Source organism: Mobula birostris, chromosome 25, assembly GCF_030028105.1.
Source record: "Mobula birostris isolate sMobBir1 chromosome 25, sMobBir1.hap1, whole genome shotgun sequence".
In the NCBI taxonomy this organism is placed as follows: Eukaryota; Metazoa; Chordata; class Chondrichthyes; order Myliobatiformes; family Myliobatidae; genus Mobula; species Mobula birostris.
The window spans coordinates 1504387-1516819 of record NC_092394.1 but is presented as its reverse complement, the minus strand read 5'-3'; the positions used below and the strand labels follow the sequence as shown (position 1 = coordinate 1516819).

The 12433-nt window shown below is 48.2% G+C and overlaps 1 protein-coding gene across 1 annotated transcript; it reads right to left on the bottom strand.

Annotated features, from left to right (window-relative positions):
* Nucleotides 1-3103: 3103 nt before the first annotated feature.
* On the bottom strand, nucleotides 3104-11325 carry LOC140187801 (homeobox protein SEBOX-like). The gene is made up of 3 exons (XM_072243554.1): nucleotides 11295-11325; nucleotides 10863-11065; nucleotides 3104-3601 (listed from the first exon to the last, which is right to left on the bottom strand). Exons 1-3 carry the CDS (start codon nucleotides 11323-11325, stop codon nucleotides 3170-3172), a joined length of 666 nt encoding a protein of 221 aa, XP_072099655.1. The 3' UTR covers nucleotides 3104-3169.
* Nucleotides 11326-12433: the final 1108 nt, after the last annotated feature.

Genomic DNA, 12433 nt, shown 5'->3' with positions numbered 1-12433 from the left:
TCTCTAGGACTCTGACTCTGAAACCAGATCAGGCTTGTATATGTAGTAAGGTATGCTGTCTTTTATGAGTCTATATTTTAAAGCAAGATTTTGGTGAATGATGTTTGTTCTGTGATTGTGCCTGTGTAAGTAATCAGATTGAGTTAAACTACTGTAGAAACATAGAAAACCTACAGCACAATACAGGCCCTTCGGCCTACAAAGCTGTGCTGAACATGTCCCTACCTTAGAAATTACTGAGGGTTACCCATAGCCCTCTATTTTTCTAAGCTCCATGTATCTGTTCAGGAGTCTCTTAAAAGACTCTATCGTATCTGCCTCCACCATCATTGCCAGCAACCCATTCCACGCACTCACTACTCTCTGCGTTTTAAAAAAAAAACAACTTACCCCATTATCTCCTCTGTACCTACTTCCACGCACCTTAAAACTGTGCCCTCTAGTGCTAGCCATTTCAGCCCTGGGGGAAAAGCCTCTGACTATCCACACAATCAATGTCTCTCATCATCTTATACACCTCTATCAGGTCACCTCTCATCCTCGGTCGCTCTGAGGAGAAAAGGCCGAGTTCACTCAACCTATTCTCATAAGGCATGCTCCCCAATCCTGGCAACATCCTTGTAAATCTCCTCTGCACCCTTTCTATGATTTCCACATCCTTCCTGTAGTGAGACGACCAGAACTGAACACAGTACTCCAAGTGGGGTCTGACCAGGGTTCTATATAGCTGCAACATTACCTCTCGGTTCCTAAACTCAATCCCACGATTGATGAAGGCCAACACACCGTATGCCTTCTTAGCCACAGAGTCAACCTGTGCAGCAGCTTTGAGTATCCTATGGACTCAGACCCCAAGATCCCTCTGATCCTCCACACTGCCAAGAGTCTTACCATTAATACAGTACTATATTCTGCCATCATACTTGACCTACCAAAATGAACCACCTCACACTATCTGGGTTGAATTCCATCTGTCATTTCTCAGCCCAGTCTTGTAGGATCCTGAAATGTGTTGGATTGTTTCTGGTTTCTCCAGACATTTTCTGCATTTATCATCTTGAATTTGTTGGTCTTTTATTAAGTATTTTTGATATAATGTGTTAACCACTTGGTCTTGTATTGCCACAAGGAACCCCTCTGTTTCTGGGAAGAGGTCTCCAACTCTGAGCCAGGCGTTCAACGCTTCCTTGTTGACATCCAGTCTGCTCAGACCGTGGAGATGTCTTAATGTTCTGACTAACTTTCCCCACACCAAGGTTAGACAAAGGGGTTTATGGTTGCTGTGTTTATCGGTGAACCTTTCATCTGAATGAGCTGTAACCTCTGCAGTTCCCGTTCTGCAGCCACCACTCTTGTTTCTGTGAGTGTTTTGGGAGATTATGGAGGCTATTCTGTGTGTATTCCAGAGCCTTTGCTGAGACTTCTCAGAATCTCGTCCTTAGACAATGAGCTGAGAGAAGTTTGGATAGGTATTTGGATGGTAGGGGTGAGGAGGGTTATGGTCCAGGTGCAGGTCACTAGGACTAGGCAGAATAATGGTTCAACACAGACTAGATGGGCTGAAAGACCTGTTTCTGTACTGTGGTACTCTGAGTTTACAACTCCTCAACCCTTCTCCCCATGAGTAGATCCTTCAGTAATGAATGCTAATGCTAATGTCCCTGCTAATGTCTGTCTGCTGCCTGCAAAGTTTTAACTGGAACTCCCTTGCCTTTAGTAATTCTAGCAGAGACTGCTGGGAATGGAAGCAAGTCCCAAATGGAATCGTGTCTTGCCTGAGTCTGTAGCTGGCTAGGAGATGTATATGACAGGATATCTTCACCCTGAGCTCTGCATTTTGGCTATATTGATTCTTAAATCACTTCACTCCCACTTGTGATAAAAGAATAACTGTTAAACTTGAGGTTGTGGTTTTGTTACTCAGTCAACTGCCTTACCTTACATTCGACATTGAGATGGGGATTAACAGATTGCTGGCAGGTGGGGAGCAGGATACCAACCAAACTGATGATGAGACTTGCAGAGCTATAGTTGATGATATTCAGATATAAAAAAAATCCCAGAGTAATTAAAAGATCATCTTAGAGGCTTGTGTATAGATCAATCTGATTGTTGTAACTCCCAGGGTTTTTCATTATTTTATCTTTGCATTGCCCTGTGTACGAGGCTGTATATTGTAATTCAGTCTGGATTAATTGAAGGATCAGAAAGTCTCAGTGAAAGATTCAGGAGCTGGAATTAGACAATCTTTATTTTGTTTAATCTGAGTGGTCTGGGGGTGGGGGAGGTGTCCCAAAAGAGCTGTGCACTGGTGACTGAGACCATCTTCACTGTTCCACCTGCCTAATGGTCCGGTCACTCCAGCACTTTGCCCAGTCTCCCGATCTTACCCGAGTTCCACCCTTCTGCCTCCCATCTCCCGGATGTGAAGGAACTGCCCCTGGCACCGAGCTTCCTAGGGTTCTTTAGGGTTTACGGTAGTGGGAGTGGGGCAGGAGTGCTGTAAATACAAGCCCAGGGATTGTCCCCATTCGCTCTCTGCTCGTATATCAACCCGAAGTCTTCCCTACCCAAGGACAACATGACACATGAACAAATAGTAACTCTCCAAACCAGGGTGTGTCCAGCCTTCTGTCCCTCTAACTCATAGTTAATATAGAGGAGAGGAAGATGGAGATCACAGTCTCATCATTCCCAGGCCAAATAGACCAATAAACCAGTGATGTGGAGCACACTATATTACCCACCTCCTCCGTGTCCTTTGATTTGCCCCTGCCTTATCCCCCCCCCACCCCCGTCTAGAGTGTGGACTACTGCAGGCACAATAACCACTGGTGAAAGTGTGATGGTGAGACGGGTTGAAGACTACTCTCTCCATCATAAACTGAACACAGCTCCCTCTGAACATGACCAGGCTAAGCTAAGGAGATGTCTGAGATCAGATCTTGCTCCCTGTCCTTGCAGACCACCCTGATACCAGGTGGGTCTTTCACCATGAGGCTGAATTCAGGGAAGGAAGTGTACAGAAAACTGTGGAAGGGCAGAGACGTCTGCTCTAACGGAGAGATAGGTGGGCTGTCTCTCCTGGTCTAACTGTGGGAAGAGACTGGGGTGACAATGTAGATAAGGTCTGATAACCCTGTACATCATCGTGGGAGGCTGGGCTCTGTTACACATTGGTGACAATGGCTGCACTGTAAATTAGGTCTGAGGTGAGGCGGAGGGAGGTGTAAGACCCAGATGTGCCTTGGTCTTCAGCTAGTGATTTCAGTTGTGGGACGACTTGGGCAGCGTGCCGACAGGAGGGAGCTGCCCTGTCTCGTTTGTTCCGACATCTAAGGTTGTCGCTGTCTGTGGTCACGGCGTGGTCAGGAGCCCAAGCTGTGATCTTCTCGCTGGAGATCTGTACCCCGCCCGCCCATTCCTGGTACCAGTTTGGACAGCTGTGCCTTCCTGCTCTGGGGGTGCTGCAGACCTGGGCCCCGCTGCCCAGCCCCATGTAGGCAGGAGCCAAGGGTGGACACCACCCTCCCAGGCATCTCCTCCTCTTCCCCCTCCTGGCCTGTTTTGTGCACCGAGCCCGACGGTTCTGGAACCAGACCTGTAAAACAACAAGCGATCATTCAGCTGGCTGCCGAGTTGTGCACGTAATGTGACTGATGTATTGAGCATCTGCCCTATCCCCACATGATGGGAGTGAATGACATGGACAGAGCTGCAGGGGAGGGCTGCAACACTGGATGCTTTACCTCTGTGTGGACAGATTGGGTCAGATGTGATAACTGCCTGCACTCACTGTTTCCAGATCCCCTTGTATGTCAGCTCAGCTGGTAAAACAATCAGATCCACCTGAAGGCACCAGGTGACATTACAACACTGCCAGGAAGAGACTAGTGCCATTGCTTACAACTCTTACGGAAGCAAGGCAGCAATGAATTGAAAAGCAGTAGAAAGCAAACTGAGAAGACGGAAATCAAAAGGGGGCAGGCCTAGGGAATGGAGAAGAGATGGCGAAGGTGATTAGACCCTAACAGCTTTGTGTCTGAATGCATTGAGCATTTGGCTCCTTTTTTTTTAAAAAAGGGATCAGAGTGTTGATTACTGTACTAAGGTCTCACTATAGTACACTCATGAGACCACAACTACAGAAGGATTCTGGTCTTGCTAATTCAAAAAAGATATTATAGAACATAGAATAGAACAGCACAGTACAGGCCCTTCGGCCCACAATGTTGTGCCGACCCTTAAACCCTGCCTCCCATATAACCCCCCACCTTAAATTCCTCCATATACCTGTCTAGTAGTCTCTTAAACTTCACTAGTGTATCTGCCTCCACCACTGACTCAGGCAGTGCATTCCACACACCAACTACTCTCTGAGTAAAGAAACTTTCCTCTAATATCCTCCTTGAACTTCCCACCCCTTACCTTAAAGCCATGTCCTCTTGTACTGAACAGTGGTGCCCTGGGGAAGAGGCACTGGCTGTCCACTCTATCTATTCCTCTTAATATCTTGTATACCTCTATCATGTCTCCTCTCATCCTCCTCCTCTTCAAAGAGTAAAGCCCTAGCTCCCTTAATCTCTGATCATAATCCATACTCTCTAAACCAGGCAGCATTCTGGTAAATCTCCTCTGTACCCTTTCCAATGCTTCCACATCCTTCCTATAGTGAGGTGACCAGAACTGGACACAGTACCCCAAGTGTGGCCTAACCAGAGTTTTATAGAGCTGCATCATTACCTTGCAACTCTTAAACTCTATCCCTCGACTTATGAAAGCTAACACCCCATAAGCTTTCTTAACTACCCTATCTACCTGTGAGGCAACTTTCAGGCATCTGTGGACATGTACCCCCAGATCCCTCTGCTCCTCCACACTACCAAGTATCCTGCCACTTACTTTGTACTCTGCCTTGGAGTCTATCCTTCCAAAGTGTACCACCTCACACTTCTCCAGGTTGAACTCCATCTGCCACTTCTCAGCCCACTTCTGCATCCTATCAATGTCTCTCTGCAATCTTCGACAATCCTCTACACTATCTACAACACCACCAACGTTTGTGTCATCTGCAAACTTGCCAACCCACCCTTCTACCCCCACATCCAGGTCGTTAATAAAAATCATGAAAAGTAGAGGTCCCAGAACAGATCCTTTTGGGACACCACTAGTCACAATCCTCCAATCTGAATGTACTCCCTCCACCACCACCCTCTGCCTTCTGCAGGCAAGCCAATTCTGAATCCACCTGGCCAAACTTCCCTGGATCCCATGCCTTCTGACTTTTTGAATAAGCCTACCATGTGGAACCTTGTCAAATGCCTTACTAAAATCCATGTAGATCACATCCACTGCACTACCCTCATCTATATGCCTGGTCACCTCCTCAAAGAACTCTATCAGGCTTGTTAGACACGATCTGCCCTTCACAAAGCCATGCTGACTGTCCCTGATCAGACCATGATTCTCTAAATGCCTATAGATCCTATCTCTAAGAATCTTTTCCAACAGCTTTCCCACCACAGACGTAAGGCTCACTGGTCTATAATTACCCGGACTAGCCCTACTACCTTTTTTGAACAAGGGGACAACATTCACCTCCCTCCAATCCTCCAGTACCATTCCCGTGGACAACGAGGACATAAAGATCCTAGCCAGAGGCTCAGCAATCTCTTCCCTCGCCTGGTGGAGCAGCCTGGGGAATATTCTTTCATACTTCTGTAGATGTGGTTCTGATAGTCACCAGGATGACCTGAGGTATGGAGGGACTATTCTAGGAGGAGGGGTAAACAAGTTGGGACTTTCCTCACAGGGATTTAGAAGAATGAGAGGTCATCTTACTGAAACAGATAAGGTTCTCAGTAAGAGACGGTAAATGTTAAAAATGCCTTTCCTGTCATGAGGCAGTCAGGAACCAGAGGGCATGGGTGCAGAATAAAGGGGTTCTGTTCTAAGCAGCTCACCCGAGTCCTTTGTCCTGGGCCAGTCTTTCACAGCTCCAGCTGTAGCCCATCCTTGCAGATCCTTCCTCTTCCTCTCCCAGAGATGAGGTCTGTGGAGCTTCTCCCGGTGTTTCTGGGTTTTTACAGGATGGGGTTGCCAGCCTCATGGCCAGCCCTCCTGCTTTCGCAGCTGGGCTTGGGACTGGCCATGGCAGAGTTAGCGTATCAGGGCGCTTCGAGGAATTTTTCTGAGGACTGACAGTGTGGGACATGTTACCACAGAGAGCTGTGGGCCAGAGTCCTTGTGTATATTTAAGACTGAGATGGACTCCAATCAGTGAACAGATCGAGGGTTGCTCAGAGAGAGCAGGGACTAAATGTCAGACCAGCTATGGAGCAGTCTCAGGACAGGCTGACTGGTTTTCCCTGTTTCTACACCCCGTGGTGTGATGGACCAAGAAATAACTAGAAAAATGGAGGTTCGGAGGTAGCAATGGTTCAGTGGGAGAGTGAGGAGGCATTTCTTGCCACACACACAACAGTATTTAACAGAAGTCAACTGCTCACACATTCAACAAGATCACAGCTGAACATTTTTCTCAGTATCACCTCGCATGGCACCCCCACACTCTCAGTTCCATGTAAAAATGTATTAGTTTCTGCCTTGAATATTCTCAGTCAAGTAATCCCCTGAGAATCCCAAAGATTCACTGCCTCTGGCAGAGACATTTCTGATTTCAGTCCAACTTGGCCAACTACTTCTTCCGACACTCTGCCCCGGTTCTAGGCTCCTTGGGGGAATTATCCTTGCACCACCCACCCCTTTACTTGTACTTTTTAATGAGCTCACCTCTGACTTAAATCCTTGACAGCAGATCCTTACCCTCCATCTCCCCCATGTGACCTGCCTGCTATCCCTGTATGTCATCTGAATCTTCACTGTACTCCCTCTACAACAAGCTCATCTTTTTGTAAGATCGTTCGTTCATTATGTGCTGTGCCATATGTTGTAGACGATCATGGTCTTTGACCATGATTGTTCTTGGCAAATTTTTCTGCAGAAGTGGTTTGCCATTGCCTTCTTCTGAACAGTGCCTTTACAAGACGGGTGACCCCAGCCGTTATCAATACTCTGCAGAGATTGTCTGCCTGGTGTCAGTGGTCACGTAACCAGGACTTGTGATATGCACCGGCTGCTCATACGACCATCCACCACCTGCTCCCATGGCCTCATGAGACCCTGATCAGTGGGGGGGGGGGCACGGGCAGCTAAGCAGGTGCTACACCTTGCCAAAGGATGACCTGCAGGTTAGCAGAGGTAAAGAACACCTCAAACTTCCTTTGGTACAGACACATCTCCACCCTGCCATCCATTCTGTAAGATAAGGTGACCAAGTTGTACACAGTAGTCCATGTGCAGTTTCACTGGCCCCTGTACAACTGCAGCATGAGACCTTTCACATTTTCTTTCACCTTCCTGACCTTGTACTGAACCTGCATCAATTTTCAGGGTTTTTGTCCCTTTGAAAATCCCTTGCTGTTTAAGGAAATACCTTGAGATGAAACCTCTTGCCTCTTGTTCCCACCCGCCACCCCTCAGCACGTCCACCTCAACTTCAAGCCTCTTCACAACATTCTCTCGGGTTTTGTGTCATTAGCAAGTCTAATGTTACCTTTGTTTTAGGTGATGACTAGCTGGCCCCAGTGCTAATCACCATGGTCCCTGACCAAATACACCCTGAGAATGATGCATTGAGACTCACTCCTTGTGTTCTGTTGACTAACCAGTTCTCAGATCAGCTCAGCTTGTTTACTGGCTACGTTCTTAAAGATCAGCACATATGATCAAACATGATTTCTGTTTGTGTATTACATTGACTCTGCTCAACTCAGTTAATCTTTGATCACACAGTCCTTGCAATGGATTTCAGCATTTTACCAGCATATGATGTCGGGCAAATTGGGCAGCAGTTCCCCATTCTCCTTCTCTCACACTGTGGCTCTCATTTGCTCTCTAACAATGCACAGGAACATTTCCAGAATCAATTATCGTGGAAGGTGTTCAGTAGTCACAACCTGGTCACCTCTTCACGACTCCCTTCTTGGGGTTTACCAGGATCCATGCTCCTTACCTGCTCTGGGAGGGTTTCTTTGAGTATGGGACCAGAACTGTTTTGCCACCAACCCTTTCTGTTTACTGGCATCTAGACCAGGTAGGTAATTGTGGTGTGTACATCAGATACTGAGTGACTATTGCCTGTTTTATACACCTGCCGTTCCTCCATGGATAATTGAGAGAAGAACAATAATGTGGCCAGGAATGAAGACACAGCCCCAACCCCACGCACAGAAACAAGCACAGGGAAATTGTTTGACTCTGAAAAACATGCATGGCGCCCGGGACAGCCCTCACTGTGCGTGGTACCAGTTTGCAATGCCAGAGCCTACAGTCATATGGCAGAGAAAGGGGCATTTCAGCCCAACTCATCCATGCCCACTGAGTTAGTGGCATCTGCCCATGTTTGGCTCATAGACTTCTGAACTTCTGCTGTTCATAGACTTGTATGGATGAATTTTAAACATTACTGATGTGCTCACATCAATCATTATTCCTGGTAGCTTGTTCCTAACACATGCCACCCTCTGCTTGAAGAAGCTGCCTGTAACGTACCTTTTATATCTCTCAACTCTGATCTTAAACATGTGGGCATGTGGCCAAGTGGTTAAGGCATTGGACTAGCGATCTGAAGGTTGTGAGTTTGATCCCCAGCCGAGGCAGCGTGTTGTGTCCTTGAGCAAGGCACTTAACCGCACATTGCTCTGCGACGACACTGGTGCCAAGCTGTATCGGCCCTCGCCCTTCCCTTGGACAACATCAGTGTCGTGGAGAGGGGACACTTGCAGCATTGGGCAACTGTCAGTCTTCCATACAACCTTGCCCAGACCGGGGAATTATAGACCGGTTAGCCTAACATTGGTGGTGGGGAAACTGCTAGAGTCAGTTATCAAAGATGTGATAACAGCACATTTGGAAAGCGGTGAAATCATCGGACAAAGTCAGCATGGATTTGTGAAAGGAAAATCATGTCTGATGAATCTCATAGAATTTTTTGAGGATGTAACTAGTAGAGTGGATAGGGGAGAACCAGTGGATGTGGTATATTTGGATTTTCAAAAGGCTTTTGACAAGGTCCCACACAGGAGATTAGTGTGCAAACTTAAAGCACACGGTATTGGGGGTATGGTATTGATGTGGATAGAGAATTGGTTAGCAGACAGGAAGCAAAGAGTGGGAATAAACGGGACCTTTTCAGAATGGCAGGCAGTGACTAGTGGGGTACCGCAAGGCTCAGTGCTGGGACCCCAGTTGTTTACATTATATATTAATGACTTGGATGAGGGAATTAAATGCAGCATCTCCAAGTTTGCGGATGACACGAAGCTGGGCGGCAGTGCTAGCTGTGAGGAGGATGCTAAGAGGATGCAGGGTGACTTGGATAGGTTAGGTGAGTGGGCAAATTCATGGCAGATGCAATTTAATGTGGATAAATGTGAAGTTATCCACTTTGGTGTCAAAAACAGGAAAACAGATTATTATCTGAATGGTGGCCGATTAGGAAAAGGGGAGGTGCAACGAGACCTGGGTGTCATTATACACCAGTCATTGAAAGTGGGCATGCAGGTACAGCAGGCAGTGAAAAAAGCGAATGGTATGCTGGCACTTATAGCGAGAGGATTCGAGTACAGGAGCAGGGAGGTACTACTGCAGTTGTACAAGGCCTTGGTGAGACCACACCTGGAGTATTGTGTGCAGTTTTGGTTGCCTAATCTGAGGAAAGACATCCTTGCCAGATTGATTCCTGGGATGGCAGGACTTTCATATGATGAAAGACTGGATCAACTAGGCTTATACTCGTTGGAATTTAGAAGATTGAGGGGGGATCTGATTGAAACGTATAAAATCCTAAAGGGATTGGACAAGCTAGATGCAGGAAGATTGTTCCCGATGTTGGGGAAGTTCAGAACGAGGGGTCACAGTTTGAGGATAAAGGGGAAGCCTTTTAGGACCGAGATTAGGAAAAACTTCTTCACACAGAGAGTGGTGAATCTGTGGAATTCTCTGCCACAGGAAACAGTTGAGGCCAGTTCATTGGCTATATTTAAGAGGGAGTTAGATATGGCCCTTGTGGCTAAAGGGATCAGGGGGTATGGAGGGAAGGCAGGTACAGGGTTCTGAGTTGGATGATCAGCCATGATCATACTGAATGGCGGTGCAGGCTCGAAGGGCCGAATGGCCTACTCCTGCACCTATTTTCTATGTTTCTACAACCTTGACCAGGCCTGTGCCCTGGAGAGTAAAGACTTTCCAGGCGCAGATCCATATTCTCACAAGACTAACAGATCTTAAACCTATACCCTCCTTTTTAGGACCCCCCTCTCCCTAGGAAAAAGAGTGTGTACTTTCATCCTGATCTTGGGTCACTCCTCAGTCTCCTACACTGCAGGGAATAAAGTCCTAGTCTACTCAACCTCTCCTTGTAACTCAGGCACCCAGTTACTGTCAACATCCTGGTAAGCCTTTCCAGCACTCTTCCTAGTTTAATAATATCTTTTCTATAACAGGGTGACAAAACTCCAAGTGTGGTCTCACCAATTCCTTTGTATATCATATACCTTTTCCAAATGCAGGTAATGGGACTGTCTGGATAGGTAACCATGGTCAGCATGGACCGGTCAGGCTAGAAGGCCTGTGTCAATGCCATATAGCTATGATTTCAGTTATAAATGACTAGACCCTCAGTTCGTGAATCTGTCCCCTCGTTTGTGAGTCACCTAATGACTCCTGTCGGACCTCTCCCACCACCCCCGCCCAAGCGAGGTTACGCAGGCAATCTCACTGCCTTTGCTGACTGTACTCACCTGGATTTTGGCCTCGGGCAGCCCGATGGTCTCAGCCAACCTTTCCCTCACACTGATGCCCGGGTAGGGAGTCTCCGCAAATGCCTCCTCCAGCTCCCCCAGCTGCCACTGGCTAAAAATGGTCCTCTTCCTCCTGCGTTGGCCATCACCCACAAGCACTGGCCCTATTGTCTGCGGCAAACACGGGGTCGAGGGCCTGGTATCTGGGGCGGGTAAGGAAGTGGAGGGGGAGGGAGGGTTGGGGGAAAAGGGGGGAGTGAGAGGTGGAGAGAATTGGAAAGACAGAGAGGGAGATATGGCGTCAAAGTGAACCGCCAGCCTGACCTGCCCCATCCAGACCCCTCTCCAGCACTCCTCCACCCCAGCCAACATCCTTTCGCACTCAGACCCCTCACCTCTTTCCCCGAATCCAAGACCCGCCCCCGTCCTCACCTCCAGGTGCTTCCCTGCCCCGTCCGTCCATCGGACGCCGTGGGTTGGCTTTAGTCTCGGAGAGTCCCGAGTGTTCGTTCGCTTCCCAATCCACTTCCCAGCGGCTGTCGCTCCATCCGGATCGGGAGGGGGGTCGCTAGACAGATTCACACCTTCCTCGGACACAGCAAGCAATCCGGGACAGGACTCAAAACTCCACTCGGTGGGGGGGTGGGGGGGTGGGGGGGGTGGAGAGACAGAGTGACACACTGACACACAGAGTGACAGATGCACAGACAGACACACACACACACACACAGTCCGTGACGCCACCGGCAGACCTGGAGGTATAGAGTCACCGCCGGGACGGTGCACGGGTGTGGGGGGAAGCAGTGTTCAGTGGGGTGGACACAGCCGGCCAGCCCCGTTACACTTTATCAGGATACAGGATAGGAGAGAGCGTGTGGTTCTGTGACCGCGACGGCATTTACTCCACAGAACAGGCTGTGCGTGTGTAAGATTACAGAATGATAAAGCCGTTGGGAAACAATTCGGCCCACAAGGTCCTCCTACCGACTTTTTACAGTAACTTATAGGTTCCACCGGCACTTTGTTCATCTCATTTTACTCCAATTCACTCCGCCCCGCAACCCCACCCCCCGAACCTGCCCCGACCACACGACTGTAATGTGTTACCAGTATTCCTTCGGGCCATTGTTCATTGTGTTTTGTGGAACTGCACATACACCCGCCGTTTTATATACCTGTACTTGCCCATATTTCACTAAGTCTATGATGGCTTACAGACTCAGTATCCATAAGACCATAAGACAAAGGAGCAGAAGTCGGCTATTCGGCCCATCGAGTCTGCTCCGCCATTTAAATCATGAGCTAATCCATTCTCCCATTTAGTCCCACTCCCCCGCCTTCTCACCATAACCTTTGATGCCCTGGCTACTCAGATATCTATCAATCTCTGCCTTAAATACGCCCAATGACTTGGCCTCCACTGCCGCCCGTGGCAACAAATTCCACAGATTCACCACCCTCTGGCTAAAAATTTCTTCGCAACTCTTGTTCTGAATGGGCGCCCTTCAATCTTTAAGTCATGCCTTCTCGTACTAGACTCCCCCATCATGGGAAACAACTTTGCCACATCC